The following is a 20,817-nucleotide window of genomic DNA, read 5'->3' on the forward strand; positions in this document are numbered from 1 at the left end:
CGTACAATGTGCAGTCGGTCTGAGGCAGCACGCACACACAGAAGGCAGCGGCTTTATTTTGCATGGGCTCATTATAAATTCAGCTAGTCCTTCCAGATCAGTTGTTCAAACTCTTATTCTCATTCCTAATCCACATGGAGCCAGCCAGATGCCGATCCTGCATCGCTGATAAGGATCTGCTAAAAATTCCAGTGCTGACTGGTTGCCAGGCGTGGTCAGTCACACGCCTAACCCAGGCTGGCCTCTCAAGCCGTCTCCTGGTGTGTTGCTATGGTGACAGACATTGAGTCACATACACCCCCCCCCACACACACACACGCATACGCACGCACACACACTCTTCCTTAGGGCAGCGTGAATGTGATTGGCCATTCACGCTGTTTATTATGAAAGTTTATCCAAACTGACATTGTTTGACTAATGCCTTCAGATTGTCGACAAGTCAGCAGAGCAGGAAATGTTCTGCCAGTCAAATTCATTCTCCCCAAAGCATCACCATCGCTCGGATCCTTCTGGGTTTTGTTTAGAATTTCAGTTTGGTTCCCACACTTCTCCGTAAGGACAAACCTAAAGGATGTTTAAACACGGTCTCACACAGCCTCTCTGAAGCATTAATGAACAAGCAAGAGGTTACAAGTTTGTTTGCTGTTATATTAGTTCAGATCGAACATAATTCCAGGAAGCCTTTCAGTAGCATTTCATTGCAAGTGCCCCCCCACCCCACACACAAAAAAAGAGCTTCTCCGGTGTCAAAAAGTACAGCGAAATAGCAGAGGCCTGGAGAGACTGAGTAAAGTAGACCAATTTAGGGTGGCTGGATTCACAGACAAATTACTTCTCCCACTTTAGGCACTTATCCTTTACTGCTCTTACCTATCTGAGCTTCTTTACGATCTTAACGTCACACATCTTGGCTCAGTAAAACTCGGGGCTTTCATTTTGTGAAGAATGAATTCATATTCATTACTCTGACTCCCAGATGACTTGCTGAGATGTTGGAGTCCAGATGTTTATGAATATGAAATTTGAATAGATCACATTTTTCCTGGCAGGGACAATTATTGTGGGTTATTTCAGTTTCCTGGTTCTCTTTCCGAGTTGTCAATTGTTACCAGACAGTGATTGAGACAGTGAGAACAGCATGTTATTAGGTTTTTTTTCTGCTGTTTTTGAAATGCTTTACTTTTTTTTTTAAAGTAAGTGTTTTTGCGTAACAGAATGAGAAGCTGGAGTGTGACTTTGGAACAGAGCAGCGATATGAGGCCACATGGCTGAACAGCACGACTGTCAAGTGTAGTGGAGTGACGGTAAGTACAGACGATGACCTACCAGAAATGAGCGAGTTTGCCAAGTCTGAATAAACATGCTTAAAGCTCCGGCGCATCTACTGTGCATTTACTGGTTCAGTGGGTTCATTATTGTTAGCTTTAACGCTTATTTGTAACTTGTTTTTGATGTAATTATTTTAAACCCTTGTTTAAGACTTGGCTAGAAACCTATGATTATCTAGAGCATCACTAAGTGGAAGCAAAATTACATACAATAAAGACACGAGAACATTGAGGACATACCTGTTTTTGCTGATGCCGTCTTCCGCCCTGTCTATTTAGCTTTCCACTAATCAGAGGAGTCAGATTTACCACCTTAACCTGAGGAGGCGAGGAGCCTTTATCAGACATCGAGAGGATGTATTCATTGACAGCCCCCAGCCTATGAAAGGTAAGATATAAAAACCCATAATTATGTAGACATGCAGAAAAAAAATAAAAAGAAAGGAGTAGATGAAAACACAGCTCTCTGCTCCATTACATTTGTTTGCTCACCTCTCATGTATTTGCAGTGTAATTACATCCCCGCCACAACAAGAAAAAAGATGTGACATAGCCTCCACTGTTGCTCCCAGAATGCATTTCACCCATACCCAGATGTGTTCTCATGAGATTGATGGGTTTTATTAAATCCGTAGAAAAATAAAGATTCCCTTACAGGGACAAACAGTGTGCGACTACCTTTCACTTGCAGTAATAGCAGTTTGTGTATTACAACACATAATTTGCCAACAACCAGTAATTTACCATGATGTTATATCCTGCTACCGTCTAATTACACATAATGATTGGAGAACATAGTGAGCTGCAATTTTAAGGTGTTATCAATGCCTCTCTCAAGCAATGTCCGCATGTATTGTAGCAAATATAGTTTGAGCTCCATGACAACAGTGAGATGATGAAAACTGACGTGTGTTGTTGAACTTGGCAGTGTTGTCTATAGTGCAGCTACAAGCCAGTTTTTGCCTATCCCAGTCCCAGATGTGCTGTTTGCAATCCATGTGTCTACCATGTGAACAACAGCCCTGGGCCACTGCCAGACACTCTGTGCTGTTAACAGGCAAGACGGTCGCTTTCTGAACATGCAGTGTCATCAAATTTTAAAATGACACACACTTTATCACACACATACAGGCGTGCACGCACTGCAATATGCACACAGTCAGCTGCACAGATGCACATGTGGTGATACAAATGGGAGTTCTCACTGGGAGGCACACTGGAACATGAACGTAATCATCTGTTTTCCCTGGCTTTGTTCTCCTCCACTCCTCTAGCTCTTTCTCCTTTTTTACTGGTTTATTTTTATAGCTGTGAATATATCATCCTCTAACTCCCTATGCTATTTATTTAGGGCACGCAGCCCATAGCTTCATAAAAGCTCTAAAAGAAAATACCTTGAAGAGTGTACATTAAGTTGACCAGTCAAGGCAAACAGAGTTCAGTAATGTTTTCTCACAGTAGTAATTGCCTCTATGTCTCTCCCTTATCTGCCATATTCATCTAGTGGAAGTGTACAACTGTGGTGTGGGTAGCTCGGACTGTTCCCAGTGCTGGGGTCGGGAGGATCAGGGACACCTCTGTGGCTGGTGTGACAGCATCTGCAAGCCAAGGGATGAATGTCAGCCAATCAGGGATCAGTGTCCTAATCCTGAGATCCATGAGGTAAGTTCAGGGGTTAAACGTGCAGGACTTTGGGCCACAAATGCTTGCATTCATCCTCCTGCATCCCTCACACCTATGGTATTTAGGCCATGTAATGGTAAATCATGAGGTCACTCACATGGTCTGGCAACCCAGATTGTCTGTCAGTCCAGGATCAGCTGCTAAGGTTTTGTTTGAACCTTATTAAAGCAGCTCATTCAGTGATAAAACTAACAGTCACATAGCCACAGACCCCAGGAGACCCAAATGAGTCGACCTGCAATGACTCAGGAGGCCATGGGAACACCTTCTGCACCATGTAACAGCTGTACATAAGCAAACCATGTGGACTGGGGCATGAAAGCTATGTGTGTAGGACCCTTTATGTATGAAACCACAAAGGCTAAAAGGAAAACAAATCAGAACCATGAGGGACTTGAGATTTTGCAACCACAACAAGAGAAAAACCGCACTGCTAAAAGGAATTAAGGAGTATTTATCTTACACGGGATCTGACTGCAGTCACGTCATCATGATTACTGCCAGGGTTTGCGGAGCTCATTTGCATGATCGTATTCATTTGTTTTTCCAACTGTAATGGGAGCCTATTTAGAGTCATCTTCCGAGCCTTTTCTGCCGCTACCAAGCATTATATCAGCACAGCTTTGGTAGGCGGTCATGGGAAGCATGGCTCACATGAGACTCAGTCGGCCTGAACTTCCTGTAGATAAAACCTGGTCGGCAAGCAGAACAAAGCAGGCGCGCAGACACACACTCTCTCACATACACACACGTAAGCCCACAATCTGTCACACAAATAGGCCATATTGAAGCATTCACGATTATCCTTCATTCTTTGTAGCTGTCAGCATACTGTGACTAACAGGATGCTCTGTGAGAGTCTAACTTATGTGGACTTCTTACATGACTGAAGTTAGCTGGGCTGAGATTCAGTATGTGTGGGTAGACTATTGTTGCAATACTCCATGTCTCTCTCTCTCTCTCTCATACACACACACACACACACTCCTACTGGCTCTCTCAGGAGAGCAGGCTGCAGAGAGGATACTGGGGTTGTGGTTCGGTGGGGTGAGTGATGCAATGCTTTGGCAGCCGTGTTTTCCCAGAGAATCCACAGGGGTTAGAGCCCAAGTCCTCCAGCTTATAGAAAAAAAAAAGCTCCGCTCTCCCCAAACATTCAAACACACTCAGACTGCAGCAGCTCTTTGTTATATAGTCCTTGCGACAGTGCTGCTAAGATAATGAAACATGTTTTTCATCGCTCTGGCTTTGTCACGTACAATCTCTGTCACAAGGTACTCACACCAAAATATCAATAATACAGAGGAGGATTTCATTATTCCCTAAACTTTGCCACTTAGCACCTAATTGAGAAAAATGCTCTGTTCAATTCATTGACGTAAGACAATGGAGACATTTATTATTAACTCCAGGGGCTCTTTATTTTCATGTCATACCTAGACTAGTTCAAGGAATTTAAAAAAAAAATCCATTGATTAGAGGTACTTTGGCAACCAAAACAGGAACTGCAAAACATAGTTCACTCACAACATGAAAAGAAAAGGAACAGAAGGACTTGGGTGAGACCTAAATGGTTTGGGAGAGAGGATGGAGAGCTAGTTGGACAAAAGACAGGGTGGAGAAGGGTACAGTATAGTGAGAAGCTTTTTCCTGTTTTTGTCCTCACGTCCTCCTTGATTAGTCTGATGCAGAGGAAGTCGAGTGAGGAGAGGAAGATGAAAGCTCTGACCTCAAAACAATCCCCCCCCCCCCAAAAATGAAAAGGAAAACATGTGGATTTCATTAGGTAGCTGGTTTGTTTGGTGCAGGTTTATATACATGCATGTACATTTGGAGCATGTTTCATTTGAATACGAGAATGTGGAGTAATTTTGTTTAAAAGCTCCAGCTTTCCTTCTGGAGCTTTTTGCTGAGGCACATTCACACCCTGTGATCTCCCAGGAGGCCTGGCAGAGTTTGCGCTGTAAATCAGGACTCACAGACTTGTAAGAGGTGTAAATGAACAGCATGCAAGCTGATGTTGCTGTCAGGTCTCAATGGCACCGCAGGGACGCACTACGCGCTATACGACGCATAGTGATAATAAATAACTGCATATTGCCGGCTGCTTTTCTGTGTTTGTCTGACATACTACAGTGTGCGTGTGCACAACTGCGCGGACAAGCATTTATATGCTGTTTGTGGATTACATGTGCGTGAAAGAATGTGATGTTTTTGTTAGAGGAAGTATATATACTTGGTGTAAGTAGACACGGGGTGGCCACACTTAATGTCTGAAACCTTAATATAACCGCAAAAACATTTGCACCATTTCCTGCAGTGTAAATCTCACAGAAATACGGTAAGTAATGGGCTGGATTCCAACAGTTTGTTTTCACACCATAATAAAAGTACCACATTCACTCTTTTCTCAACCGCCTCCCATTTTAGCTAGGAAATATATGGTTTATTTATCTGTGCTGTCAGTCTTGTGGGTTTCGAATTATTTGAATGCAGGGCCGAGCCTTGTCCTCTCACCTAGACCAAACAGAAGTGCTGTTTTCATTTTTCAGCTCAGTTTCAGATAGAGCCGGAGCCAGGCTAATAACACAGAGGGGTCACCGTGACCTCGGCTCAGCCAGAGGGACATCCAGAAAAGCATGCGCACTGCTGGGATAGCTATGCTACAGTGGCAAGATGATGCTAGATTGCTTCTGTCTGGGCGTTGGAGATGTTATCTGAGAAAGTTGAGTTTTCATGGCGACTGGAGAAGTGACAGTCCTCTTCTTTTCTTTCTGTGGCTCCAGAATGGAAAGTTAAGAGACCAAAAGTGAGGGCTGAAATGATGCGTGAGAGTATGCCTCTGAACAACAGCAGAAATGGGACTAAGGAATTTGACAGAGCAGACACAGGAAAACAGATGAAAGGGAATAGTGCTGTGCATTAATTCCCCTGTTGAGGCTTTGCTCTCTCACCACCACCATCAGCATTCACTTTCCTCTCGACAATCAGTCCCCTAAATTGCCTCCCCACTCATCCACCTTTCTGCTGTGCTCTACACCTCGGCTCTTCAGCCCTCACTTTCTCACTCTCTCTGTCTCTTGTGGGATGTGAAGGGGGCTCTTAGTCTGCTCTTTATTTGCATGTGCTGTAGAGGATTAGAGGCTGAAGAGTCTCAGACTACCGCAGTTAAGAGTCTGCTTTGTGTGTGTGTATACCTAAAGTGTGTGTCTATTCAATTAGATCTCAGTCTTCAGCAGAAGAACACTTACATGGGCCCTTATCTCTGTGTGTGTGCCACACTCCATGTCAGCATCAGAGACGGCACCTCTATTCTCCTAATTCTTTGTCATATTCATTATCGCCCATCGTTAGTGGAGTGTTTTTAGGGCGGTAATCTACTTATGAGCTCTAATTTATTGTCCAATTTCACTGCCTTTTTTTTCTCCCCTCTCATATTTTCTTTTTTCACTTTGTCTCTGACAGATTTCCCCTCTAAGTGGTCCAGTGGAAGGAGGCACCCTGCTGACAGTTCAGGGCAGGAACCTGGGCAGGAGGGCTAAAGCAGTGAGAGTCTCTATAGGAGATGTGAACTGTACTCTGCTGCCTCAGTTCTACACTGTCTCCACAGAGTAAGTTTTACAACATATAACTGAATTATGATTCATACGTTTGCAGTGTATGTCAGCCTCTCCCTGTAAATTTGCTCAATCATATCAGTTTGTCTCGTTTATATCTTTTATATATTTAACTACTTTTCACATTATCTGCTATGTTGAAATAACAAAACTGAACTTCTTGCCCTGTACACCAACTATATATATATATATATATATATATATATATATATAATTTTTTTTTTTTTTTTTTTTTTTTTTTTTTTTTTTTTTTTTTAACCCTGATGAAATATGCACCATTGTTAGTGTCAGGACTTGTGAGATGATAGCTGACAATTACCTGTCGTCATGGTGTTGTCATGGTAACCTAATAGGATTTCAGGCAGGTGAGCGTTCAGGTGGATGGCAGGCTGAAATAGACACACACGGAGATCAAGTGATGGAAAGATTTCTCACTGTTACTGAAAGACTCCTGACATGGACATCTCAGACATGAACACTGTGTGTGCTAAAACACCCTCAAATCAGATCATTCAGTCACGCCTGCCTACTTTTATTGGATGGTGGAAGCTACCTCTATTACACTGGAATGTCTTCAGCTGGGAAAAGTATGAAAAAGTAGTAAACGGGTGCCATGCTTTAAAAGATTTTGGGAAATATTTTTTTCTATATTGAAAACCCTCTAATCCAGGTGGGAAAGAATATTCATGTAAGCATATTTATCTAAACAGAAGCCATTTTCAGACATCGACTGCAACATCAAACATTTTTAAACATCACCTGTTATAGGTACACATGAGAATGCAAATGTCTTATTAGAAACAAAGTCTCTAGCACGTCTCTATCTCTGTGTTGGCCCTGCGATGGACTGGGCTGGTGCTTTTTGTATGTAAAGTTTACATTTTCTTTCTGTGCTTGCATGGGTTCTCTTCAGGTATTCTGATTTTGTCCAAGACTCCAGAGACAAGCATGTTTTTGCTCCCCCACAGCCTAAACTCTCTTAAGCAAGTTTCCTGATATTTTTTTCAATAGTTTCAGGAATAGTTCCCAATAGTTCCTTAAAGACATCCAAAGCTGTTCTTTGGATTACTTTTGTAAGTAACACTACTGGCTGAAATACAGGCTAAACCACGACAGAGCCCCTCTCCTGACTTCCTCCATACATATTTTTGACAATTTGAACCAAATTTCAGATTTGGAACCGGTCTTATGGGCTTCATGAGATTTGTTGCACTGATTTTCAGTCTAGTATACCTCCGGAGAGGCTTCAGCAAACAGTAGCTTAATGAACTGAAAGTCCAGATGCATCTCTTGGGTCCTGGTTTTTTTTTCTATTTCTTGAGAACATGACTTTCAGATGCTGCTCATTTGCTGTAAATCATTTTGCAGGCCTGATACTTCTTCTGTTGTTCTCTACTTGTTCAGTTTCTTCAGATTTTTTAAGGAAACGCTGTACATCACTCTCAGATACTTCCAGATAATTTCTGTCTAACGTCGCTTTAGAAATCAGCTTGTTCTTGAAAATGTATTATTTTTTTGCCTGTCAAATTGTGTTACCTTCAATATTATTGTAAGCTCAAATTTTAAAAAATTGACAAAAAAAATCATTTTTACAACCAAGTTCTTGTAACACAGTGTCTGAAGACACAATTTAAAATAGGCTCTTTGCTTTTTTATGCTTGAATGTCTCATAGGTCAGTGTTAAAATGAATAAACAGCAGCTAATGGGTAAAGAGAAGACTTCACAAAGCCTGCTAAAAACATTACATTATAGTTTGGTTCCTTGGAAGCAAAATGTTAAGAAATAAGGGCAGACTTAAGAATTTTGCACAATAGGACAAAAGTTTTTTAAAAAAGAAAGAAATGTAGGTAATCTCACGGTGACGAGTTAGAAACAGTTTGCCCAGCAGATCTCCAGGTGTTTATAAAGGCTCGAAGCCATTTTAGCGACAACTAGAAATATAAATTACACCTGAGCCTCAAATTCTCAGAAAAAAGAATGCACTGAAAATGGTTTTATCTTTTCTTCTGCAAAATGTTTTAAATTTCTAGATACCGACAGATTAGCCAGAGCATATGAACGTGATAGAGATGGATTCATTGTATACATGCCAAATGTATAAATGAAAGCAACGTAAAAGTTTTTGATCCCAGGCCAGATAACCCTAGTTCTAACGTCTAGGAGGTCAGGTGGAAAATGGTCTATTATTTGGCGTGCTACAAAGAAAAGAAACAGAAATAGACCATCAAGGGCAGCAGAGGAAATCCATACTTTTTATTTTGTGCTTGACCAACTTTTATTTAAAGACAATCCAAGAGGGGGCAGTTTATAAACTTCCTCTTGTTAATTAATCACCATCACAGAGATCTGTGACAGTGATTAGATCTGCTTTATATAGGCCCACCAATCATGAAATTAAAATACCCACTGTCCACGTGTGGCTCAGTTTTCATGCATTCATGAGGCTAATTTTCACAAATATTATTATGCAGCACACTTCTCATTTTAAATGGCTCCATCACCACCCCTCCAAAGCTCAGGAACCGTCACATTGTCACCATGGAGACAGAAGGAGCCCGACTCCGACTCTAGCAGAACTCAGTGAAAAGTCAGTAACTCGACAATTACATCCGAACTTTCATTCCGTATCTGTAATGTTCCCTGAATGGAACTGTTTATCTGGTCTTGCTCCACTGAAGCCAATCATTGTATTAAGACCAGTTCTAGGGTGACCTGCGGGTCTTACCTGTCACTCCAACTGCCTGACACATTCCCCCCAAACCACACATGTAGAAAACAACGAATCACGTTTCACTCCGGGGTGAGCTCATCCCATGTTGTCATTCCTTATTGGCTCCAAAGGCTGGTTGTTGTGACAGCACGTCGTCATTGCTGGAAGTGGCACTGACAAATCATAACACATCAGTGCGTCTGACAGTGTCAGCACATTTGACTTGCACAGACACGCGCAGGCATGCGAAACCAGACATTTTTCTACTTCTTCCTTGTGGGGCACTCCGGTGATTGATTAGTGATCCTGTCTCATCACCTTCACAACTTAATTTTGAGGTACAATGTAAAGCTATTCACACCACACCCCTGAAGCAGGAAGGTCTGCTTCAAATTCCCCTCATTCATAAGACCTTGCCAGCCGTCAGTATTGCTCTCTTCATATACACAGCCTACTCATCAGCATACACACACCTGTGCATGTGACCTCATTTACCACGACTGTTGAGACAGGTGTCTGCCCGTGTGCTGAAAGGTGAAAGTTCACATCTGTGTGCCAAAAGGAAAATGTGCAGCACTGGAGAGGCTATGCTCTTCTCACCCAGTGTCAACATGTTAATTAATGGCACAGTCAGTCTAAGCACACCTCATTTATTGAAGTGCTTCACTTGATGTTTGGCTCAGGTCCTCCATGCTGCCCTTCCTTTTCATCATTTTCATACGAACCTTGAGTGGCCGTCGCTGTGTCCATTTAGCTCGGCCCCAGAAAACACTTGTATTCAGACACATACGGACTGGATTGTTGATGATTTTGCAGCCACTCGAGGGAAATGATTAGAGACATCTCAGTGCTAGAACAAATGTTGCCCTCCCGACTGTAATATCTCCACAGTGGGGCAATGCTGGAATATAGAGCAGGGGTCAGCCCAGGCCCTGTGCGCTCCTGCAGGGAGTCTGCCTGTCCTTTGAGTAGAATCACACCACATCAACATCACGTCCAGCATACACCCTCATGCACACACCACATTATCTGCATATCTTACAAAAGTCTACTTCTATGCTTTTTTATCTGATTGCACATCGATGGAACATTGGACACGTTGGTACATATCTAAAAATTAAACATGGAAGTGTTGCAACATGCATTGTGTATGCGGGAGGCTGCATAGTTTTCTTCTGCACTGTTTCATTTGGCACTGTGGGATATATAGCAAGTACTGTCACTGCTGCCACACTAGCTCTGAGAAGTTAATTGTCTCGTAACTGGCAAGAGTCTAATTTAGCAGAAGATTAAAAATAATTCATCTGAGTTAATTGGTGGAAATTTAATTATGCCATAAGAAGTTATTGTTATATACTTCGAGTGGAGCTGCATTGATTAGTCAATCAACAGGAAATTATTCCAAATTATTCAACATCTGTTTTGATAATTCTGTTAATTGTTTAAATAAATTTTTGTAAACAAAAATGGCAGCAGTTTCCTGGCTCCAGGTTCTCCAATGTGAAGATTTTGTTGGTGTTTTTTTTACAGTGTTTTATCAGTGTGAAGTCAAATATTACAGAGTGTGTTCAATGAGAGGATCCAAAGCAATGGACAGTGTACAAGACAGGTGAAGAAGAGAGTTCAGGCAGGGTGGAGTGGGTGGTGACGAGTGTCAGGGGTGATTTGTAAAAGAAGGATAGCAGCCAGAGTAAATGGGAAGGTTTCCAAGAAGGCAGTGAGACCCGCTATGATGTGTGGTTATAAGATGGTAGTAATAACAAAAGAACAGGAGGAGCTGAAGGTGGCAGAACTGAATCGGTTAAGAAAGGTTAAGATTTTCATTGGGAGTGACCAGGATATACAGGATTAGAAATGAGAGCGGGATGGCTCAAACTGAGTGGTTCAGAGACAAAGGTAGAGAGGCCACCATGCTGTCTAACCCTTGAAAAAGCAACTTAACCTGATGTTATAGACATTATAAGGGGTAATTTCATCTCAGGATTAAATATAGTTTTAGAATATGTGAGAGGCACTAAAAAATAATGGGAATGATGAGGGACAGCTTAGATTGAGCAGGTTTGAAGGCAATGTTAAAATGTTTTTGACATGTTCGGATTATGAAAGATTCTAAACTCTTTCCTGAAACTATGAGACACACCTAGTTTCAGTTTAAATGGTACAGGCTGACTTCATCATAGCATCTATCTGCTGAGAAAACCCCTTGTGTTGTAGTTCACAGGAAAAAATGACTTTGTGTCTTTGCTGTGCAGAATTATCCTCAACATTATGGTTCAATAGCAAACATCATATAATATGATGTACAGTTTTGATAACAGTTTAGTTCCCAGCCTGAAGCTACCCTGCAAGTTGAGACTGATTCAGGCTCCAATTTCTCTTATTTCCCTCAGGCTTGATCCTGTGAATAGTCATGTTTCATTTTGTTTGTCCTTGTTTTTCTTTCCTCTCTAATTTAGAGCATGTGAAGCGATGCATTTTTTCCCAAACAGGTGCACTTCTGCCCTCATGCCACATAACTGAGAGGAGTGTAATTTGAGTGTAATGGCATTCTTTACCTGATGCTTCTGTAATTAATGAGCATGAATGTAGACCCTGCTATCAACAGATGGTTGGTACTGCAGGTTATTTTAGTTTCCTTTTAACACCTATTCTGGCTTATGAAAAAAGGGGAAAATTTGTTTTAATTAGGGTTGTTATATGCTAGAATACATGTCACTTTGTTTAAGGCTTGATATTTAGAAAGCCCCGACAGCTTGACCTCAGCCAAGCCTAGACCGACCCAGCCCAGCCGCATCTACTGTGTGTCCTGCCAGGTCCTCCCACACTAAGCACAGCTCCTGCACTTATGTAAATTCCATGGGTCTCCTCTGTCAATCATATATCGCTAGCTGAGAATTTATAACCACTGTAGCAGCAGGCACCTGACTAAATAAACCGACAGGGTGTCAAGCTGGAAGGAGATCATTTGAGGCGATAAAGGTTGTGTTCCCCCTTTGGTACATTTATCCCAGTGAGGTCCCAGAACAGTAGGTCTCTGTGCCTCAGTACACCACCATGTCATTAATATGAGACGTCTCTGTAGAGTGTGCACTGATGGCACAGGGTATAATCACAGCCAGGAGGTAAGAGTACAAGCCACGGCAGCTTCTTAATCTCCTCTGTGGTTAGACACATCTGGTCTAAGGAGCTTTGAACTTTACTTCCCCTAATATCTGATATCCCAGGGCTTTATTGGATTCCCTTATGTAAATGCAATGGGCATTGATGAATTAGTTCATAACACTATTCCCCAAGATTAATTATGTGTCTTTGTTTAGCAGGTCGAGATCTCCTTTTTCATTCTTATATTGGTTTCCCTCACTTGCAATTTGAGTTGAGCGACTCCTTTTTTTTTTTCAAATGAGTTTATTGATTTAAAATTGTGAGCATCATTTTTTTTTTTTTTGCTTGTTATTCATATTGTTCTCTTTTATTAACTGATCCTCTGTTGTGGTGTTCTGTCCCCAGGCTGGTGTGTGTCACTGGGAGGGCTGCAGATAACAGGAGCGATATTGTCCAAGTGGATGTGGAGCAGAGTGGGATGGGGAAGTCAAAGGAGACCTTCTCATATTTAGTGAGTATTCTCCAGATATCCACCCTCCTGCTGGTTTTTGCTTTCTGTTCTATCTGCCTCTTCCTCCACACTCTTCATCTATGCTCCTTTTTTTTTTGCTCCTTCCCCACTGGGAAAGCCTCCCCATGTGTGTCAGTTAAGTGTTAACAGATGCGTTTTATGATTCAGAGGAATGCTAGTGTGTGGGAATCTTCAAACATCCATGTGAGCTGTAAGCTAAGCACCATTGTCATTCAGCATTGAATGCCAGAAAAAACAAATATGGTGATTGTTGGAATGTCCCCTTGCTCTGAATTCATCACCGGACGAGGCGAGCTGGCCAGCATTGTGTTAATTGACCTCAACCCACACAGTCTCTCAGTCTCTAAGAGTATTCACCCAGTGGAAATACCCATGTAAGCCATTTGTTTCTCTTTGTTTATAGACAAAGAATTTTTTTTACAATCCAGTGCTGGAACGAGCTGTCATGTCTGGAGCTTCTACAAACAGATCTCCTTGTGAGTCATCCCACAGAGAAATCATCCCAATCTTGAAACCCTTCTTGATACATAAGGATTTTTTTAAAATCTAGAACGACAAACATAGTAAGGACTGTTGTTGGACCTCCTCCTGAGCTTCCTTATCCATCTCAGAACTGGTCAGTGTCGGGAGGTGTTTTACTGCAGGAGAAGATGTGAGAGAAAGGGGAAGCAGTTCTGGAGACAGGATATGTGCCTCTACCGCATCTCCTTCCTCAAACCTCTTGACGGAAACATCTGCCTCCTTACGCCCCCTCCTAAACAAAAATACACAATAGGTCTGCTCCATCCCTGTGCACTGAGGAAGTGAATCCTGTCAGTGAGGATAAGAGGTTTCCCTGGAGGCGAGGTTCACGGCGGGGATAAAAAGTTTGAAAAGAGCAGGAATGCTGATGCTGGTAGCTGCAGAGCCGGACAGGGATATTCATCTTCGCCCAAGGAGGCTTTTTATTTGTGTGTAGGTGCTTTTGTGCATGTATGATTACGTGTGCATGAAGTTTCTCATGCGTATGCATGAACATTATTGCTTCTTACCCGCAGTACAGTACAGCTGTCCTGCTACTTGGGCCTTAAATGCCTGTTGGCTTCAGCAGCACTTTAACATACTGCAGCGTGGGCTGTCTTCACAGTTTTCCTCACTAATTTATTGTTATAGTCAGCAGCTGTCTCAGCCCATCTGTAAAGACGTAATATTTAAACCTCAAAGGATAAGGAAAGATTTTATTTGTTGTCAAGAAAGGCATCATAGAGCACAAACGCAGTTTTTACTAAGCCTGTCTTTTCCAGTGACAGAAGCTGTCAGATTTCTACTGATAAATGTGATTTCTTGTTAGTAGTGTCCCATATCTTTCCTCTGCATGCAGATCCCAAAGCTACTGTCCATGGAGCCGGAGCGGGGCTTGCGTGCTGGAGGAACCAAAGTGACCATCAATGGGGAACACCTTAACATTGGATCTGAGGTTAAAGTCAAGGTCAACACAACACAGGAATGCATTATCACTAAGTGAGTGCGACTTTCGTCAAGCAGTTTCTGCAACTTTTGTTAAGCTGGCCAAATTTCAAGTGGTTCTAAACTCTCTGTGACTTTGAATGCTTACCAATAAACCACAAAGGATTTAAATAGCTTTCTTTGCTTTGCCCATATTAATAGCACCCTTTTCTGTAGCTGATAACAAATGCAGCTACACAGTAATTATTTATTCAGGCTGCACAGTGAAGCCGGCATAAAATTCAGCACCTTTACCTGTATCCCTAATGCTTTCCAAAACAGATTTTTGACTTCTGTGCAACTCTGCCAATATGACTTCAATTGTAATTGGAAGTATTTTGGGGATTAAACAGTTGTAGACATTGCAAGTTCTGAGGTTACACCGTTTACCTGTTTTTCTTTTCTTTCTTTTATTAGGAAAACAGCTCGAACAATTGAATGCATCATGCCTCCTGCCTCACAGGCACACACTGACCCAGTAACAGTGTGTGTAGAGTTTGAGAACAAAACTTGTGAGGGTCCAGAGCTTAGCACCACATACACCTATGAGAGGAACCCCACTATCACCTCCATCCACCCCAAAATGAGCTTCCGCAGGTACGTATACCACCACACACATCTCAAGGATTAAAAATCTCCACATGCAATACTTTGGAGTTCTCCTCGCATTCCCAGTCACAGGCATAAGTCATTACTGTAATATTGTCCTCAGTGTCTTCTTCCTATTGTTCTCTAAATTGCACAGCTTCAGTGTGACAGGGCAGTGGCATGTTTTTGAGGACATGTGAGGCTTTTCAGTGTATTCAAACTGGTGTGCTTTATTATCTTGTCCTGTCTCTGTCTCGTGTTGGAGAAGGGTCCCAAAGTATTTGCATGTCAGTATGAATTTGACACATTTTTTTGTCGCAGCTGAGATGTGACTCTCTGTTGTGTGTGTGTCACAGTGGTGGCAGGAACATCACAGTGACAGGCCAGGGTTTTGATCTGGTACAGAGTGTCACCATGCAGGTGGTGGGAATTGGACATTCAGTGAGTATCCTAATTATTTCCTCATTTATTTTGCTTGACGCTTTCAGTCAGATAGTCAGATGTGTGGGATCTTGGGATTCACTAGAAAATAATTATTTTCTCCTGTGATGTAGTCATAAACATGCAGACACAAATAAATTATTGGTTCAAAGTAAGTAACTGTTGTCCTCTCTGGTCCTTCTACAGCAGTGTGAAGTCCTCACCCCCTCCACAATTGCCTGCCGCTCTCCTCCATCCAACCAATCCCAGCCGACCTCAGTGCAGTTCTTGCTGAATGGAGTCCTTTACACGAATGACAGGCCGCCTTTCTCGTCTGATACCGATGACGAAGAAGAAGAGGAGGAACCTCACATAGGTCACTTTCCCTTGGAATATGTGGAGGATCCTCAGTTCTTCACCGCCAACAAGGAGAAGCTAATCAAACACCATTCAGGGGAGCAGCTGACACTCATCATCAATGTGAGCGACACTGTTCAATCACTTTCATGCTTCACTTTGTGCTGGTCTACAAAAAGATCCTCAGAAATCCCCAGAAGTCTGCCAGTCCCTACAGACATTTCCACACAAATAATTTGCATTTTAACTTTATTTCATCAAAAAGCTGGTCAGACTTAAAGGTACCATCAGAAGACATCAGGCCTTTTATGTTGTTATGTGGCGAGCTTTGAAAAAAATGAAATACTTACTCTACTCCTTGAACTAGTGATGCTATTTTCTGGCTTGTTTTGTGGTTTCAAAAGCATCACTGCTGTAAACCTGAATGCCCCCACTGTTATGAGCCGACAGAGCTGACTGTTTCTTTATTCATATTCACATAAACCAGAGGCATATAAAACACTTCAAAGGCTCTGTCCCCTGTAATGTGTTGACTTCTAATGTTGCAGGTCTAAGGGGGAAGGGGGGCTTTGTTTAGTTGGAGGTCCCATGTTCCACGTTCTGGCTGATCTAAGCACCTGTCTGCATGAATTCATCACCCTAGAGGGTTTCTGGCTGTGACACCGTAAAAAAATGCACATACTAACAGCGCAGACAGGAAAGTTTGAACACGACGCAGCTTCCTCTTTATGTGTCGGTGTGTGCCGGGTTCAGCCCATCTACATGGTCGACTCATTTGTTGTTTCCTGTTTGATTTAGGAAGATGAATTCCACTCGTGGTGGAGCTGAATGGGAGAGAGAGGCTGAAGAGAAATGTGTTTGTTTAATAGGGAGCTTGTTAGCCAGCCAGCCTATATTAAGAACCTGAGCTGGAATGTGGGTGGGTTTTGTTATCCTTTATTCTGTTTTCGGCCTGTTGAATCCATTGTTTTGGCCTTTTCTATTAGTTTCCGTGTGAAAATCTTGTGCATATTGGGGTTATAAAAATCTATTTCTTAGAATATGCTCAAACATATTGGTGTGATAGCTTGATGCTTTTTGTGTCTGTGTATGATGTGTGTGTGTTGTGTTTGTTCAAGGAAGCATTTGTTGACAGAGACCCAGGGGGCTGCAATCTGCAGTGGGGACAGAACAGTGTCCTAAGGGTGTAATCAAAACAAGGAAGCACGCTGGGGATAAACACACGCATACTTCCTCACTTGTCATTCTTATATTGAAGGGAAATTGCCATTTCATACAAAAAGGCTCATATGTTTGTACGTCTCTCTGTTTGTAGGTTAGTCTATTATTAGTAATAATAACACTGTACATAGCAAATTAATTACAGAGAAGGCTGTGACACAGTAAAAAGTAAAACCACAAGAAACACAAGGAGTCATGCAATCATACACAAACCTTGGAGTTAGTGCCCAAAGATGAATATTAAAATTCTTCTTTGTTGTTTCACAGTAAAGCTCACTGTGGCAAGATTACAGTTCGTTCCTGACTGTTCCTGACTGGATTTCTACTTTCAAATAAAGTACTTGAAGTAATGCAGCTAGACTTTTTACAGCCGATTTAATCATCTGTGTCTGATCTTTGTGTACTGAAGTTTCTACATTCCTGACTAGAAAAACTATTATTGAACTCTGGTGGAATGACGTTTCTTGCATTACTCATTAACCCTTAATTAACTGATTAGTAAAATATTTCAGATTAAGAATTTATTTTGCATGAGTCTTCTGGGCCAACATAGACAGCACGGACCCATTATGATTTTGGTAGGGGAGGAACCAAAACATGGGCAGAACCTGCAGAAGAGACCCGGCCTGGGTCGAACCTGAAGTAAAAATGCTAACCGCTTAACCACCGTGACCCTTGAACAGACAACTAGATTTTATGTTATACATGTTAAAAAGGGTACTTTAGTCTAAGAGTTTCAGATATTTTGACGATATGTGAGAGACTCTACTAAATAATGGGAATAATTAGGGACAGGTCAGATTGAGCAGGAATGTTGAGATGGAGGAGTAATAGTGGGTAAACTGAACAAAGAATGTTGAAAAAAGACCTCAGAGGAGGTTCATGGATGTACTGTAGGGCAACATGCAGGGGATTGCTGTGCAAGAGGAAGATGATCCACTATGGTGACTTTTAAAGACACCAGCCAAAACAAGAAGAAGAAGAAGTAATGAAGATTAACATGTAATTAGCATTGTGCAAGTGATCTGAGCCTTAGGTCCTAACACGGGACAAGCTTCAAAATCAAGAAATTACCATATTGGAAGTGAAGGACATCTTTCATTTCTGTCATGCCTGATAAAAATCTTTCAAACTCAGTGCCCACCATCTGTAAAGTGAGTTCTCCTGATCCCTACTATAAATTTTTAAGCATTTAAAAATCCTTCACTAGATCCTCGGAAGATATTGTGCTGCTTTTTAAATAAGCTAAGTGCTACACCTCCTGAGTCAGTGAAATCACACTTCATGTGTAAAATCAGACGAGCGTCTATTTAAGCAGTGAAATTCCGGGCTTTAATGGAAGCAGCAGAGTTAGACTGATTGGAAAACATTGTCCATGCATCTTATTTCAAAAGGCTTCTGTAAAGGCCCTGAGAATGTTATTCTGGGCTCAGACAGGGATGACCGTGATCGGGTTTGTTTGTAGAAACTTTTCTGGCCATGTGAGAGGGGGAGTGGGAATGTTTTGTGCTTCGAGCTGAACTCTAGTCCAAACTGGATGAGTTTCCCGCTGCCTTTCTCTGCATGACAGCTGCATGACAGGCCTGCCACGGCTCGGTTTCTGTGCGTGCACACTAGAATGCCTATGTGTCTGCACGTATGTGTGGGGTAAATCTCTTCGTGAATGTTATCTGCGCTTGTTCGAAGTAGGCCCCTCTGCTATCTTACTCCTGACCGGCTGACGGCTGTTTTTATTCGTTTCTGGCACAGAAAGTACCAAGCGATCTGGAGCTGATGCCGGAGGAATACTCAGTGATGATTGGCTCCTATCCCTGCAACATCACTTTTCACAATGACCAGCTGTTCCACTGCACTATCAACGGACTATCCAGCTCCAGCGAAAGGGAGCTTCCTGTCTTTGTAAGTATTAAACCTTGTAAAACACTATAACATGCAAATATACAATTCAGACTTGTGCTGAAAATATTGCTGCCTGGACCTCGATAATTTTAGAGTTTCAACCAAATATTACACGGTATTCAAGCCAAGCATTTAGTCAGAATCTGTACCACCTGTGATGCACACTGAAACGGATTTTATCTGCAAAAATCTGAATGCGTGCTCTGCAAGTCATTTGTGAGTGTGCTGCTCTACATGCATTATAAATGGGTTGTAGTCGCTCCTCATTCCATCATGAAATAGTAGTCAGTTGGGGGTGGTTAGTCGTCATTCTGTGCCACAACAAATAGTTATGTGTTTGCCAACTGTTGTTCATGTCTTTAATCTTTTATCAGTTCTTCTATCATATATTGCACAGACTGCTCACACTGATCCCAAAAACTTCTGAGTCAGCGATGATCTCACTCTTCACTTGTGTCTTTGTTTTTTGTTTCCTGGTTCTTTCATTCTCCATTAAATGCCCTAATCAAGACATGGCTAAGCCCTGAGCAGTCCTGATAAAACCAGACCCTCTTTTTCCTACCCATCTCTCTTCCCCATCTGTAGATATCCGTTCTGGTCTGTTTCGATAGGGCTCTATTAAGGGGGAAAGCATTCATCTATATTTAAATATGAGCCAAACTGCGAGTGGTTTGCTGAAATAGCTCAGAAAACATATGTTAGTCGTTCTCTGCCACGGTTGAGGTGAACTGTAAGAAGCGTTTCCCCACTTTGACACAAAAATAGAAGTAAAGCCTCTCCTTCCTTCTCTGTCTGTCTCTCCTTGTGTACCTGTGGCTTGCTCAAGCAAACCTCCACCCCCATCTGTCTCTCAAGATGTCTCAGAATAAACACTGGCAATTAGCAAACACATAAAGTCAGGGCAAGGGTCAGATAAGATGTCATAACACAAATGGGTGGGCTGTCTGCTTCCTGCACACGAGCACTGAGGATGATTTGCAAGCGCATTTGACAGGGGCATAAATACAGAGTGCAAGTACATTTTCCTTTGTGCTGGCACATTTGAATAAATGCATACATGTTGGGGTGACGCATAGCTCGTGGCCATTTGTGTTACTTCACTTACTTTTGGTGGAAGATCTATTTTTGCACGCCTGTGTTGTGCTTGGCTCTGAAGTGCTGCAGAAGTGGATGTGGGGAAGCAGTGTTTTTGTACCCCAAGCGAAACAGGAACATGGAACAATGGCATTTTCCCCTCCATTACACCAGGCCTGGCTGTTGCAACCTCTGGAAGAAGGCCTCCTCTGGCTGGTCTGAGTAAATAAATGTCTGGAATAGAAAGAGCAAGAGGGAATGTGAAAATGAGGGAGCCCGGTGAGCCAGCTTCCCCCCGTTAGAGTAAGACCACTGTAAGAAGGATTTGGTCTGAGGATTGGAGGCTTTTTTATCTCCGTCTCTTTTCATGAAATATGTTCAGATTGGGGAAGGAGCGGGAATGATGTGAGCAGGGACCAGAGAGACCCTGCTGACTAATCAGAAGGCAGAAGTGAAAGTTCTTTTCTTGTCACATCTGGGTTAGACTGAACTGGGTGACTCGTTGCAGCGAGAGACCATTTTTCAAAATCTACAGTGTGTAATTTTTTTTTTCTGCATATGTGCACCTGTGCCTATGGAGAAAAAAATGATGTGCTTGTGCATGTTTGCAGCAACTTGTGTTCTCATTAAGAACTGCTTCTGTTGCACTCTACTCACTCTGTGTTACAAAGAAAAGTTTTAATGCATCTACTGCTCATTACTGTGTGTTCTGCAAACTTCTGCCTTCAACTTTTTCTTTTTGCCTTTTTGGATATTACCTTACTGGGTTACAATGTAGTGCAGGAAAAGGGACAACA

The 20,817-nt window shown here is 42.2% G+C and overlaps 1 protein-coding gene across 1 annotated transcript in view; it reads left to right on the plus strand.

Annotated features, from left to right (window-relative positions):
* The window catches only part of plxnd1 (plexin D1), a 71,941-nt gene that overhangs the window by 31,745 nt on the left and 19,379 nt on the right, over positions 1-20,817 (plus strand). Inside the window, exons 10-19 of the mRNA XM_004546129.5 lie at positions 1,218-1,307; positions 1,611-1,719; positions 2,836-2,993; positions 6,480-6,625; positions 12,850-12,955; positions 14,337-14,476; positions 14,879-15,058; positions 15,406-15,490; positions 15,677-15,949; positions 18,797-18,946. Of these exons, the coding sequence (XP_004546186.1) occupies positions 1,218-1,307; positions 1,611-1,719; positions 2,836-2,993; positions 6,480-6,625; positions 12,850-12,955; positions 14,337-14,476; positions 14,879-15,058; positions 15,406-15,490; positions 15,677-15,949; positions 18,797-18,946 (1,437 nt within the window). The remainder of the gene's footprint in view (positions 1-1,217; positions 1,308-1,610; positions 1,720-2,835; positions 2,994-6,479; positions 6,626-12,849; positions 12,956-14,336; positions 14,477-14,878; positions 15,059-15,405; positions 15,491-15,676; positions 15,950-18,796; positions 18,947-20,817) is intronic.

This window comes from Maylandia zebra, linkage group LG20 (genome assembly GCF_041146795.1).
Source record: "Maylandia zebra isolate NMK-2024a linkage group LG20, Mzebra_GT3a, whole genome shotgun sequence".
Lineage (NCBI taxonomy): Eukaryota > Metazoa > Chordata > Actinopteri > Cichliformes > Cichlidae > Maylandia > Maylandia zebra.